The sequence below is a fragment of the Fistularia commersonii genome, chromosome 30 (genome assembly GCF_037954325.1).
Source record: "Fistularia commersonii isolate RoL2024-O1a breed Wild chromosome 30, RoL_Fcom_v1.0, whole genome shotgun sequence".
NCBI lineage: Eukaryota > Metazoa > Chordata > Actinopteri > Syngnathiformes > Fistulariidae > Fistularia > Fistularia commersonii.
In genome coordinates, this window is record NC_141313.1 from 3,755,610 (window position 1) to 3,768,782 (window position 13,173).

At 41.8% G+C, this 13,173-nt stretch overlaps 1 protein-coding gene across 11 annotated transcripts in view; it reads left to right on the forward strand.

Moving 5' to 3' along the window:
- The window catches only part of ptk2aa (protein tyrosine kinase 2aa), a 54,724-nt gene that overhangs the window by 35,380 nt on the left and 6,171 nt on the right, over positions 1-13,173 (forward strand). For 5 of the 11 annotated variants that reach the window (XM_086178393.1, XM_086178388.1, XM_086178386.1 and 2 more), the window contains 13 exons: positions 2,061-2,117; positions 3,218-3,298; positions 4,986-5,083; positions 5,202-5,286; positions 5,386-5,486; positions 5,584-5,699; positions 5,966-6,066; positions 6,459-6,548; positions 6,641-6,845; positions 7,450-7,561; positions 7,649-7,723; positions 8,875-8,985; positions 9,821-9,946. In XM_086178393.1, coding sequence (XP_086034519.1) covers positions 2,061-2,117; positions 3,218-3,298; positions 4,986-5,083; positions 5,202-5,286; positions 5,386-5,486; positions 5,584-5,699; positions 5,966-6,066; positions 6,459-6,548; positions 6,641-6,845; positions 7,450-7,561; positions 7,649-7,723; positions 8,875-8,985; positions 9,821-9,946 — 1,358 coding nt within the window. The remainder of the gene's footprint in view (positions 1-2,060; positions 2,118-3,217; positions 3,299-4,985; positions 5,084-5,201; positions 5,287-5,385; positions 5,487-5,583; positions 5,700-5,965; positions 6,067-6,458; positions 6,549-6,640; positions 6,846-7,449; positions 7,562-7,648; positions 7,724-8,874; positions 8,986-9,820; positions 9,947-13,173) is intronic. The other 6 variants (XM_086178396.1, XM_086178387.1, XM_086178392.1 and 3 more) reach the window with 2 other exon arrangements.

The window sequence follows — 13,173 nt, forward strand, 5'->3', positions numbered from 1 at the left end:
ACTTTCAAAGTGAGTCAATGCAGTATTTTAAATACATCCTTCTTTTAACAGAAAGAGCAACCCCAAAAAGCCAACTTTGTAAATGATGTACTGTTTCTCTTTAAGGGAACTTCTCCAAAAGTTTCTCTCGACAACTCACAGACACACACACACACACGCACACACGCACGCAGGCACCCACATGCACATGCAAAATCATGCACACGTGGAATCACATATATTCATGCATACTCGAGCAGACAGAGTAAAGTAGGGAGAGGTTTACTGGATTCAGGAGAGGGTGCATTCCTGGCTATAATGGGCAGAGTGGATCTCTCTCTCTCTCTTTCTTTCTCTCTATCTCTCTCTTACTCTCTCTCTCTCTCTCTCTCTGAGTCTCTCACACACACATTTTAACCACTGAAAGCACAGAGAGTCAGGACTTCGACCAGTCAAACTTAGAAACAGCTGAGTCTTCTGCCTAAATCCCAGACCGCATTGCAGTGGATCTCCAGTGTTGTGAACATGGATTTCCACGGTTCAAACTAACAAATCTGTGTCAAATTCTTGCCGTAAAACACACAATTAATTTTCTTCAAGTCACTAGAAAGTTTTTTTGTGTTTTTTTCGGTTGAACATACTGGAACTGTGGTAAACCCAACTTTCTCTAGAATGACATTTAAATGGTTTATTTACTGCTTCCTTGTTAAATCTAAAAACATTGATATAAAAAGCTAGAAAATTTCTTACTTTTCAAATTTAGCACAGTTTAGGAGAAGAAACAAAGTCAACAGAGCTGAATCTGTTATTTCGGCTTACGCTGATGTGTGTTTGGACTCCTGTTGAAGGCTTTTCAATGAAAACTCCTATTTGCTAAAAAACGATGTCTTAGCAGGGATTATGGATAATGTTTAACATATGTATTCTTCTCCGATGGGCTGTCAGTGTGTATAAATAGGAACAAGAGCTTTTCAAGTGGTGAAAGGTTTGTATATTACGGTTGAGCCGCATGAGCCAACAATTACTTCAGGCACTAATGTACCGGTTACTGCAAACATCCAGTTTTACTGACCCTCCTTGAATTCGCCACAAAAATGCTAGCACTATCCAGGTGTCAGCAAATGTTTCTTGATAAATTCAGGACATCTTCCATCAGTGCCTGAAACCTTAGCTGTGAGGGCAGTGTTCAGGAGAGCAGATGTTTGGCTCTTGTTGCTAACAGCTGAGTTTGCACACTGATTTTATTTTAGACACCACCATCTGGCTAGGATAGTCTCGCTCCATCCTGTCCTTTCTTTTTTTTTTTTTTTTTTTTCCTGTTCGCTGTTTCTCTACTGCTCACAGCCTGTCTGTCTGATTCTGCAAAGATTTCAAGTTAAACATCGGCATCTGTTTACATTACCGTCAGACACACTTTCTGTTTTTCACATCCCTCACCTCTCTGTTTAACCCTGCGATCTTTCTGACCGGCTTTCCTGTTCTCTCATTGTTTGCTCGTCTCCTCTCAAACCCGCTCTCTCTGCCTCGTTCCTCTTCTCTTTTGCTTTCCTTCGGCTCCCCCACCACTGCGACTCCCTGCAAGCCAGCTGCTCTCCCACAGACACATATTCACAGCTCATGCTCAGCTGACACTCTGAGCCGCCGTGTGTGTGTGTGTGTGTGTGTGTGTGTGTGTGTGTGTGTGTGTGTGTGTGTGTGTGTGTGTGTGTGTGTGTGTGCGTGTGTGTGTGTGTGTGTGTGTAAGGGGCAGTTAGAGAGAGAGAGAGAGACAGGGAAAGACAGAAAGAGCAGCTACATGAGCCCAACTTTACACCCGCGTTATCGAAACAGTGAGGTTGTTGAGTCTTTTTCCCATTTTTTTTTCTTGGTTTTGTTGGAATTTCTGTTTCTATATATGTGTGTGTGTGTGTGTTTGTGAGAAATGCTACATGCCATTGTAGACATGCGTTAAGAACATCAGTATATGCATGAACGACCTGTTTGTTGTTGTTGTTGTTGTCATCCTTTTTAAAATGACAGAAGGTTTATGTCCATGACGTTCTTGCCAGGGGTCTAATAGTTGTGTGTTCCTAATGTTGCAGAGACTGATGACTATGCTGAGATAGTTGATGAAGAGGACACCTACACCATGCCCTCCAGTAAGTAACTCACCCTGATGACCTACTCTATAGCTTGTGTTGCACTGGTAAAAGAGAAACAGACAGTTTTTACCCCTGAACTGTCATTGCATTAAATTCTGCACAAACCCTGACTTCTGAACATTAAATCCAGCACTGTGCAATAACTCTGAGACGCCACTGACCTTACCTACTGTTTTTTATATATTATGTTAGCTGTTTTCTTATATTTTTAACTTGCTACTATTTTTGTGTTTTGCCTTTTTAATGTTGTTTATAGTTGTTGCTATTATTGTGTTCTGCCTCTTAAATTCTGCCCTGAAAAACTTGATCTAAAGCTGCTATCCCTCAATATCATTGCACTTTGTGTCATGACACTAAAGTGACTGAATGGAATTGAACGAAGGAATAATCTTATCAGTTAGAGGACATGCATTGCTTCTTGAACTAGTCCAAGCAGAGGGTTGTGTGAAAAACGCCGACAGCAGTAACATTAAGACTACTTAAACTAGGTTAGGTGAATGAGAGGTTAATCCAAGTCTGGCCAGTTTCACTCTCTGTCATAAGCACTTGGGACACTGGCTGGACACTCTACATCTGTGTAATCCATTTGTAATGTGCGACAAACCCTTACAGTTGCAGTGTATCAGTATTTCAGCGCGGATGTGTTGGCCAGTTCGAAGTCTTTTTCCATTTGTGTGGCCAGCTTCAAAAATGAACTGTGCTTCTCCCCTGTCTTTTTCTTTTACTGTCCCGACATGTACGTTTCTCAGTGTCTCTCCTTTGTTTTTTGTTTTTTATTTTTGTCTTTCCCTTTTTCTGTCTGCTTTCTGAAACTTCCTCTTAAGGGACTTTTTGCAAACTTCATAAAATGACATTTTCCTTCCTGACTGAGTTTGTATGCATGCTCACGTTAATATCACGCCGTCTGTTGTCTATATAAATTTGTATCTGTGCATGTGGTGTTCGGTCATGTCTGGGGAAAAATGGCTAAAGTGTCCGTGTCTGTATGAAGGTCTCTGTGTTTTTCTACGGTCGGTCTTAAATCAGCTGTCTGGCTCTTTGCCTCTTTTCATCTCTCTCTTTCTTCCTCTTTTTTTTTCCCCCCATTGCCAACACAGTGAGCTATGGAATAGTTGAAGGTAAAACTCTCCGTCTTTCCCTCTCTGCCAGACTGAAATGCCTTGAGAGTTTACATTTTGGTGAGCATTTTTTTTTGCCGGACACTTGTGGGAACTGTTGCTAAGGGCTTTTTGCATTCGTACTGCAACTACAGCAGGAACAGTTTATCTCCCTTGTCAGGATTCCTAGTGTGGCTTGCTGCAGGCTGTTTTGTGAGCAGAAACCGTTCTATACTCTGTGATTCTATCCATATAATGATTTTTTTTTTTTTTGTGAAGCATTCCAAATGTAGGAAATAGTTTTTCACCACGGGTACCTGGCAAAGAAAAATGCAAGAATCAAATAATGCTCAATGCATTTTATTTTGTTTCTATCTTTGAGTACTGTTATTTTGGAGCCCATAATTAATGTGCCGTTGAAACTAAAAATACAACTTCTGGAGCGAATCAGCATCACAGCTGCAGAATATGGCCTATAAATGATATAAACTTTTAAGGCTGTGTTATTTAATATCACATGCATTGAGATGAATTTGAACCTCTAATTCATACAGACACCAAGATGATGTTTCTAAATGTCAAAGTGAGTCACACTGCAAATGTGGTTTGAATTCAACAAACTTCATGCTGCTCAACTGCAGATTTTCTCATCAAGAGAAAGAACAAGGGAAAGCCGTCTTTGCACCTGCAGAAAATAAATTCTGCCTGTGTAGTAAAGGTAGTGTTTTTTTAATGTGGGGCTATTTTAAATTATGTGAAATTAGGTGGTAGTAGTACATTTTTCCCTAAGGTTCTGTCCCGGAGTCATTTCTTTGTGCAGGTGAATTTTAGATGGCACTTTTGGCATTTCTGGTAATGGAATGTGTTAATACCATTATCTGTCATTGTTTACATTTTTTGTGTCAAATAACCGAACAATCCTCAGAAGATTTCTGGAAAATTAATGATATCTAAGAAACCAAGTTGATCTAGAGTTCTAGAACTGTGAAAGGTTTACTTTTTTTATTTTTTAAGTTTTTTTTTTTTGTTTGTTTTAACATTTCATTCTTAAAATCTTAATCTTGGAAAAAATTGGAAAAGTGTTCGCATGTGTGTATGAGAGAGTGAATGATTGTCTATCTGCGACCATTCCAGGGTGTATCCTGCCTCTCGTCCGAAGGCAGCTGAGCTAGACCCCGGTAACCCCCCGCGACCCTGAGTAGGATAAAGTGGTAGATAATGGATGGATGGATGGATCTTAAGATGACAATTGCAGGCTAAAGACAGCAGTGAATTCATCACTGGCTTTCCTTTCGGGTCCAACTATCAAAAGTGTGGGTGTGTTTGGGTGGGTGTTAGTTATCCCCTTCAGTCAGCACCGGAATAGGATGGGACTTTGGGGTATGCATGTGGACACTGACAATAACAATACATTTGTTAAATTAGTTTGGGTTCTTTTCTGTTTGTTGTGGTGTGTTTTTCATGTGTATGATGCCCATTGGAGTTAGAATCCGCTGTGGATTTTATTTTCAACAAGTGAAGAAGGTCATTTTGAATACGCTGATAGAATTTTATCTCCAAATCTCCCAGTAACGATCCAGGAAATTCCTCAATTTTGACCTTTTACCAATTAGTCCCATCCCAGTGAGCTCCATCCATGCAGTCATTGCATAGCTCAGCGAACGTGATGGATCCTTCAGGTGCTTGTGTGAAATGTCAAATCAGACTCGCTCGCGGTCTGTCTCCTCAGTTTTCTTCTAGTCCTTCACGCTTTTTTTTCTCCTCGCAGCACGGGACTACGAGATCCAGAGGGACAGGATAGAGTTGGGTCGCTGCATAGGCGAGGGTCAGTTCGGAGACGTCCACCAAGGGGTCTACAATACCCCGGTATGTAAATCCACACGCACACACAAAATCACACCGAAAGGAATGACAACGACGGCAGAGTGTATTTCATTTTATTCATATTTGGCGACATGTGACTTGAATGCTGGTTGTTGTGCAGGACAAACCATCTCTTCCAGTTGCCATTAAGACCTGTAAGAACTGCACTTCGGACAGTGTCAGAGAAAAGTTTCTACAAGAAGCATGTAAGCACAGTTCATGATTCGGTTTTCTTATAACATCACCGAACGACGCATTTTATATGTACGGCACGTGTATGAGAGTGTGTTTTATTGTCCTCACAGTGACCATGCGTCAGTTTGACCACCCACACATCGTGAAACTGATCGGAGTGATAACAGAGAATCCAGTGTGGATCATCATGGAGTTGTGTACTCTAGGAGAGGTATATCCAGGAGTGTGTGTGTGTGTGTGTGTCTTTGATTTAGTAACATTTGATGATGTCATCACCCTGTCTTTGTATGTCTTTTCTCTTTCTGTAGTTGCGTTCGTTTCTTCAGGTGAGGAAGTACAGTCTGGACTTGGCTTCTCTCATCCTTTTTGCCTACCAGCTTAGCACAGCGCTGGCATATCTGGAGAGCAAGCGCTTTGTGCACAGGTAGACCACCAGGAAAAACACACACGCTTTTCGTAACAAACAACAATGGGATCAATTATTATGTTGCTTGCGGTTACTTAATTATTCCCATTGCTCTGTCGAAGTTATAATGGCATTCAGGAAAAAAACACAAAACAAATTTCATTTCTGGCATGCATTTTGTTGTTTATACTTTACAAAAATTCCCACATATATTCAGGACTCTAGACCTGTTATTTATTTTATGGCGCTTCATTGTGTTGCGTGTGTACATGTGTTGTTTTTAGGGACATAGCAGCTCGTAACGTCTTGGTCTCGTCGGTTGACTGCGTGATGCTGGGAGACTTTGGTCTTTCGCGATACATGGAAGACAGTTCCTACTATAAAGGTACAGGGACAAACAACACCTGCGTGAAATAAACACAAACATGTGACTGTAAAAACTGTCTGAGACCCATTAATGCCCCCATTGAGCAACACAGATCTCTGATCTTGTGCCATCTCCCTCTGCTGACTACCCTCCTTATGTGAGTGCTGATGAATCCACACCAGACTTTTTCCAGAAAAATCCCATGAGTTTGCCAACGGCTTTTTAAATTTATGTGACTTCAGCACCATCTACTGGCAGCAAAAGGCTAGTACTTTGAATCCGTTCAAGAAGCGATCACTCCTGTAGTGGGTGGAAGGACGATGACCTACAGTTGACTGAATATAGCGATGAAGAGCTGTTCTCAGTGGGAGTCTTGATTCTACTGATGATTAATGTGTTATGTGTCTCAGCCTCTAAAGGTAAACTTCCCATTAAATGGATGGCTCCTGAATCCATCAACTTTAGGAGATTCACCTCTGCCAGTGATGTGTGGATGTTTGGTGAGTTTTACTGGGTTCTACTTTTTTTGTTGTCAATCACGGTATCTAGGTCACTGTGGCTCATTTCTCCTTTTTCTCCATTTTTGTCCCAGGTGTCTGTATGTGGGAGATCTTGATGTATGGAATCAAACCATTCCAAGGGGTGAAAAACAATGATGTGATAGGCAGGATAGAGAACGGCGAGCGACTGGCCATGCCCCCCCAGTGCCCACCTACCCTTTATAGCTTAATGACAAAATGTTGGTCCTACGACCCCAGCAAACGGCCCCGTTTTACCGAACTCAAGACGCAACTCAGGTAATTTCATGGTTTCGCGCACACACCTGCATGTACGCCATGCAATGCCGGGCGAAGGCAGGCGAACGTCATTCTCTGAGGTGGTTTTTCTGCATCCAAAGAAGACTGTCCCTGCCTATTCAGTTCATTTCCACTCAGAAGGGAAGTTTCAATGCAAGTTAAGTTTCATAAAGCCACGTTTAAGTGTTTGAAATATTCATAGGCATATTCAGTGAGGTTTGAAACAAGGCAGAAGAACAAACCAAACAGAGATCCGAGAGAAGTGGAGTCAAAGAGTGACTGTTAGTTTTGTTTTTTTTATAGGAGGAAAGCAACAATGGAAATTACATTGTGATGATGCGTGTCAGATTTAGGTTTAAGTTGTGCAAAGGGAGAATTAGCCTGTCTATCATGATCTGTTTGAAGGTCTGGCAAAAAAATCAATGTCAGCGGTTTATGTTGTAGTGAGCTAATGGGCAGGAATCAGTTGTCGGACTGCCTCTTTGGTATATTGAGCTGCAAGTTTAATCTTGTCCTTTTTATTCTTCAAAAGCGACCAAAATTTACAAGCGGTTTGCTAAAGAAAGAGATGGCCTGTTGAGTCCTTTGCATCTGTCTTGTTCAGCACCATACTGGAGGAGGAGAAGCTCCAGCAAGAAGAGAGACTTCGAATGGAAATGAGAAGACAAGTAACAGTTTCCTGGGACTCCGGAGGGTCTGACGAAGCTCCGCCTAAAGTAAGACTGAGTGATCTTTTTATCGACTTTCTTTGTTTCACCCTATTTCTCTAACCTGAGTCAAAACGCTTGCGTTTCTGTTTCCAGCCCAGTCGTCCTGGTTACCCCAGTCCTCGTTCCAGCGAAGGCTTCCTCGCCAGCCCCCAACACAACCACTTCCAGGTGAAACAAACACACTTTTTTTTTTATCCGCGTGAGACACAGAACCAGGCTTTCTTGTCCCGAGACACTGGTTTCGCAGTGCATGGCGATACAGGACTCTTAAACAGCCGGTCTCACTTTTTAAAGTAACTTCACTTGTATCACTTGAGTGTAGTTATTGCATTGTGATGCCTCCTGGCGTCAAAATGTCCAAAACATGTACAGGTGAACAGAGCAACTCTGAAAGGTTTCCTATCCGCCTTTATCCTTAACATTAAGAGATCTTGATGATAATATCTGCGTCATGAGATGTCTGGAAGTCATCCTAGTACATTCCACAAATTAAGAAAAAAAATCAGCAGCTTCGATCAATCCTACATTTACCGCTTGTCTCTGAAATGTCCCACGTCTGTTGGAGTCTGGATTAACTCAGACCGCCGAAGGTCTAAAGAAAAATAGGAGCGACGTTGACGGCTCTTATCCCTCTTCCTTGCAACCGGAGCAGACAGGAGGCATTTCCTGTGGTGCTAAGAGCCACTCACTCACTCTTTCTCTCTCTCCCTCTCTCTCTCTAACACACACACACACACACACCCACACAAACACACATCAAGACCTGCATGCTCCATCTCTCCTGTCCTTATATGGAGTGCGTGATTTTGACTTCTGTTTGAGTGCAAACTAGATCATGTTGAAATAGTGTCTGTATGTTTTGGGTTGCAGAAGTGAGCAAAATGTTGCTGGACTCTTCTATTTTTCCATCTTCAATCCTTTTTATTTCTTCATTGATTATTACCAAATCTGCTAATTCTCACCAGGAGTGATGGACACAAAGTCATCAAATATTTTTTTCTGCAAAAAAATGTGAATTTCCTGCACTAGCCAACAATATTTCTGAACAAATCAAGCATTTTGGATGAGATTGATTTGACTGATGTGCTTTCCATAAGTTTGTTTCTGCCTCATAATGAACATGAAGAAAACCTGACTAAGACAAAGTTAACAAAATAGTTAAAACTGCAAAAGAATACATTTAATGACACGTCACATTTACCCAGTGGCCGATGTTCTAATACAACCTTTGTATACAAGCTCACAATACATGCTTCTTATGCACACCATAAACCAAGCCCTTTTTGTCTTCTGTCTGTCTGATCTTCTTTTGCTTCCAGCCTTCAGCCCACAGTGGAGGTGGTAGTGGAGTAGGAAGCAGCTTCTCTGGTCCGGATATCTGGAATCAGCACAGGCCTGAACACACTGCACTGTGGAGCCCCACCATTGAGGTACACACACACACACACATCAGTGTCTCATATTTTTCTCATGAAGGAAAGAGAGCAGACGTATATTGTCGGAGACATATCTCCAGTGTGAATCAAACCCACGTCCATTAGCGGACCGCACGTGGACCAAAGAGGGCTTTCAGTCCACTGAAGGCTGCACCGAGGTCTTCTAGAGTAAACATGGCTTTCTAAAATACACTGAAAGAATCTCAGTTCCGTATCTAAATGTAGCCAAGATTTCAGGTAAGAAGGTTCTACTGCCAGAAATGAAAGAATATTTGTCCAGCTGTCCCTGTCAACAAACTGGCTCTCTGATTCATCGCCATGTGTTTAATTGTCATAACGTCCAATAACCTTGTTAGGTTACTTCACAGCATCGAGCTCTTGGCTCTTCAAACGTACGGTGAGGTTCTCTAAACAGAGGATTAAAGGGAACGCAGTCAGAAAATATTTGATGGCAACTCGATCCCTGCAATTATTTTCTCGGGGCCCGTGTATTTCAAATCGTCTCCCTCCAAGAGCGTCACACTTAAAAACAATTTGTGGTAACAAAGCCTGATGAAGTCAACCTGTTGCTTCCAAATCCTCTTCCTACGATATCTAATGCAGAATGACTACTTGCTGAAATGGCACAATTCAGACCTGCCATGTGAAGTTTGTCTTTGCGTGCTCACATAACACACACACACACACACACATTGTATCAACACAATTACCTTATTTTTTAGGTAATACATTGGGTTGGATGAAACCTTCTGCAAAAATAAAAAAAAAACAACTTGATTTTATTATTTTTTTGAAAGGCGCCAGTCATTCAATCTCTTGTTTGTGATAGGAGTCAGGATGTGTGGGCCAGGCTCTGATGGAGGAGAGGCTGATGATGCAGCAACAACAGATGGAGGACGACCAGCGATGGCTGGAGAAGGAGGAGAGTTTCATGGTAACGCATGACGTCCACTTGGTATGAAAACCGTCATAATGTAATTTAACCCTTGTCAGGCAATAAACTTGTCTCCTTCATGTTAAGTTCACCTGCTCCCTGTGCTGATTGGATAAAAGTCTTCTGTTGCTCAACCCATCAGAAGGAATTATCGTGCTTTTTTTTTTTTCTTTGCTTAAGCCATTATGAAAGACTAAAATGTCAATTTTTGATTTTAGTTTGTACTTTTCCACTTACTACAGCCTTGTTGTTGCCAGGAGAGCAGCAGAAATATCTTTTTCAGATCCCCAACCTGGCTCAGTCATGTTTGACACTGAAACATCCCCAAATATTAGAACAATCACTGCTGTCCCAAAACACGTCTGTTTTTCCTTCTGCTTGGGTCATGTTGTTTTTCCTCTCCCTGTGGTGTGTTTTTTTTTTTCATTTTGGAACCAGGTGGATGAGAGCTGAGATGCAGATACAGAGGAAAAAAAATAAAAAGGGGGTCGGGGGTTGGAAATATTTGATAAGCCCCGTCTCCACGCGCAGCATATTTTGATCTGGTCAAAGTGCTTTTTTTGAATCCGTTAGGAATTCTGTGCAAGTGATTTCAACTCATCCTTCCGAACTTTTGCTTTATCGTCCTCGTTGCTCATCAACCGGCCTCTGATACTGACCTTGAATCCCTTCTGAAAGAGGTGACAATGAAGTGTGTGTGGCACCTCCCTTCGACACTTCGCCGACACATGTTGAAGAAACTCGTATGCATCTGCTGCTTGAATTTTTCTCTCTTTCCGCTCTATTTCTCCTCTTTCACCACCTCCCTAAGCTGCCGGAGCAGCTGATATAAACAGGAATGTGTTGGTGGGGAACTCAGGCATTCTCTGCCGACAGGGTCTAATCCCCTCTGATCACTATGATAATGTTTATGCTGTTAGTTCACAGCAAATTATTGAATAAAAGTGACGGAAAACTTCCCGCAACAGTTATGGTATCATCGGCGACCTCAGAGCTGCAACCTCGTATTCAGTTGATTTTCTTTTCCAGCTGTTCCTCCGTCTGTTTTTCTTTCTTTCTCTTAATATTTTGAGATTCTATCAAGCTGTTTGGTCAGAGACGTGTAATCTTGACCTCAAGACTTAATATTTTTTCCCCCGCCGTCTCTTTCTGCTGCGAGCTGCCTTGGCAGGCCCTGCCCGATGAATGCATATCGCCCAGCTTCAGTTTATGGAATTGTGCCTCTTTATTATATTCTCCCCCCGTTTGCATTCTTCAACTACGCAGCGTGAAAATCAGCCAAAGTCTAAGCACAATTATTTTACCTTCAGCAATTCTTTGGCATCGAACTCCGAACTGCTTACAGTAGACATAGCTTGGATTTGTCAGTCTATTAAAAACGAAATGAACTAAATCATAAAAAAAAAAAAAAAAAAAGGGAAAAATATTAAAAAAGAAGTCCCAGGCTATGGCTTTATAAATTACCAATTGTAAACTTGACATGTACTGATCGGCAGATAGATTTAAAAAAAAAAAAAAAATTTCAAGGTGGTATTTCAGTTTATTCCAAATGTAGGTACCGATCCCTAAGACGACCAATCATTGCACACTGCAAGCAAACAAAGTAAAAGAAGAGAAGGACATCAACTGGAGGAAACAAAAAGCAAATGAGCAAAATGTTTTTCATCTTCCTTCTAAGAGTTTCAGGGTAGTTGGAGAATAAATCATGAAGCTCTTGGATGCCTGTTAAACTGTCATGTCTGAGCTGAAGGAAACATTTCTCTGAGCTGTTTGCTCGACACCACATTTTTCAAATTAATTCGTCCGAATCAACATCTCTACCTCTGAAAGGGGAGGCTACATCTTGCCAACAGCTAAATCTATTGTATTAATGTTAAGACTTCAAGTTTTCGCTTGTATACTGAAGCAATGACCTTATTTAAAAAAATATGAAGTGTGTGCAGATAACCTCACTGGAAATAATAGGGAAACTTGTGCTGGACTGGATACTGTGAGATTAAATTTGATTGATTATGTGATCACTTGAATTGCAAAAAAGTTTTTTTTTTTTTTTTTTGTTTCCCAAATGTCCTGTTAGTGACCCTTAAAAAACTGTAGTTTGCACTTTTCACAAAGAGTAGTCCCCAGATATGTAATAAACACAGTCTTAGCTGATACTTAACGTAATGACTCTATTCTTCATTTCGATAAACAGGTGAAAGCTTTTCTCTCTCGATTTAAAACAGACTTCCTGGGGAGAAAGAAAAGCGGGATGAAAGGCGAATAAAAAAATAAGCGAATTAGTGAACTTGGTGAAAGGAAGATCAGCTGGACAGCGAAACGAAAAGAAGTAGAGTAAGACCTGAAAAGTAAAGAAAGTAATGGAAGTTTTGTGGGGAGGAATAAGAGCGGAGGATAGAAGGAGGGAGAGAGGAAGTGGGATTGGCAGGAGCAATGATGAGGGTGGAACGAGAACGAAGTCAGAGAGAGAGAGAGAGAGAGAGAGAGATGGAAAGAGTGGGAGGGAGAAACGGACAGAGGGAGAGAAACAAAGAAGAGCAAGGCGACTGAATCTTTTCTCTGCAGGATTTTGTCTCTGGCTCATTTGAGCTTTTCCTCCTCTGGAGGAGAAACTTTCTCCTCCTCCATCCTCTCTTCTTTATCCCTCTTCAGATCAGTCCACATTCCTCCACTCCATCTTCAAGTGTTCTCTCTCAAAGTCTGTCATTCCTCTCTGTTCACATTCATCCCCCTCTCTCTCTCGCTCTCTCTGCGTGACTTGAGTTTTCCTTCACTCCCATCTCTTTCGATGGCCTCCATTCTCTGCCTTCGTCCTCCGGTCTTCTTCACTCACTGCTCTCCCAGGATGCATCTCTTCAAGGCGTGCTTCACCAAAACGGTACTGAAACAGAAGGTGGTTGCACGCGGCGGCAGATTCTTCTTTCGTTGCTTTTTCTTAGGACTGGAAGGACTTTGCAGGCATCCCAGGTTTTCTGGTTTTTAAATGGAATGTGCTTATTTCCCCCCTGACTTATAACTGATGTGTTTTGGTCGGTTGCGACTGCAGGTGGTAGCGGAAGGGGGGGGGGGGGGGATAATGTCATACCTCGTGTAGTCGCTGCAGCGACCTGTGTCTGCCGAAAGTTTGTACTTTCAGCATTCTTGTCAAAATCTTCTGTCCTGGCAACCGGACTTAAATTTAAGTCGGGTTGCCACGACAAGAATTCACTATGACCTGGATGACTGAAAACTTCCACAGCCATGTCGGT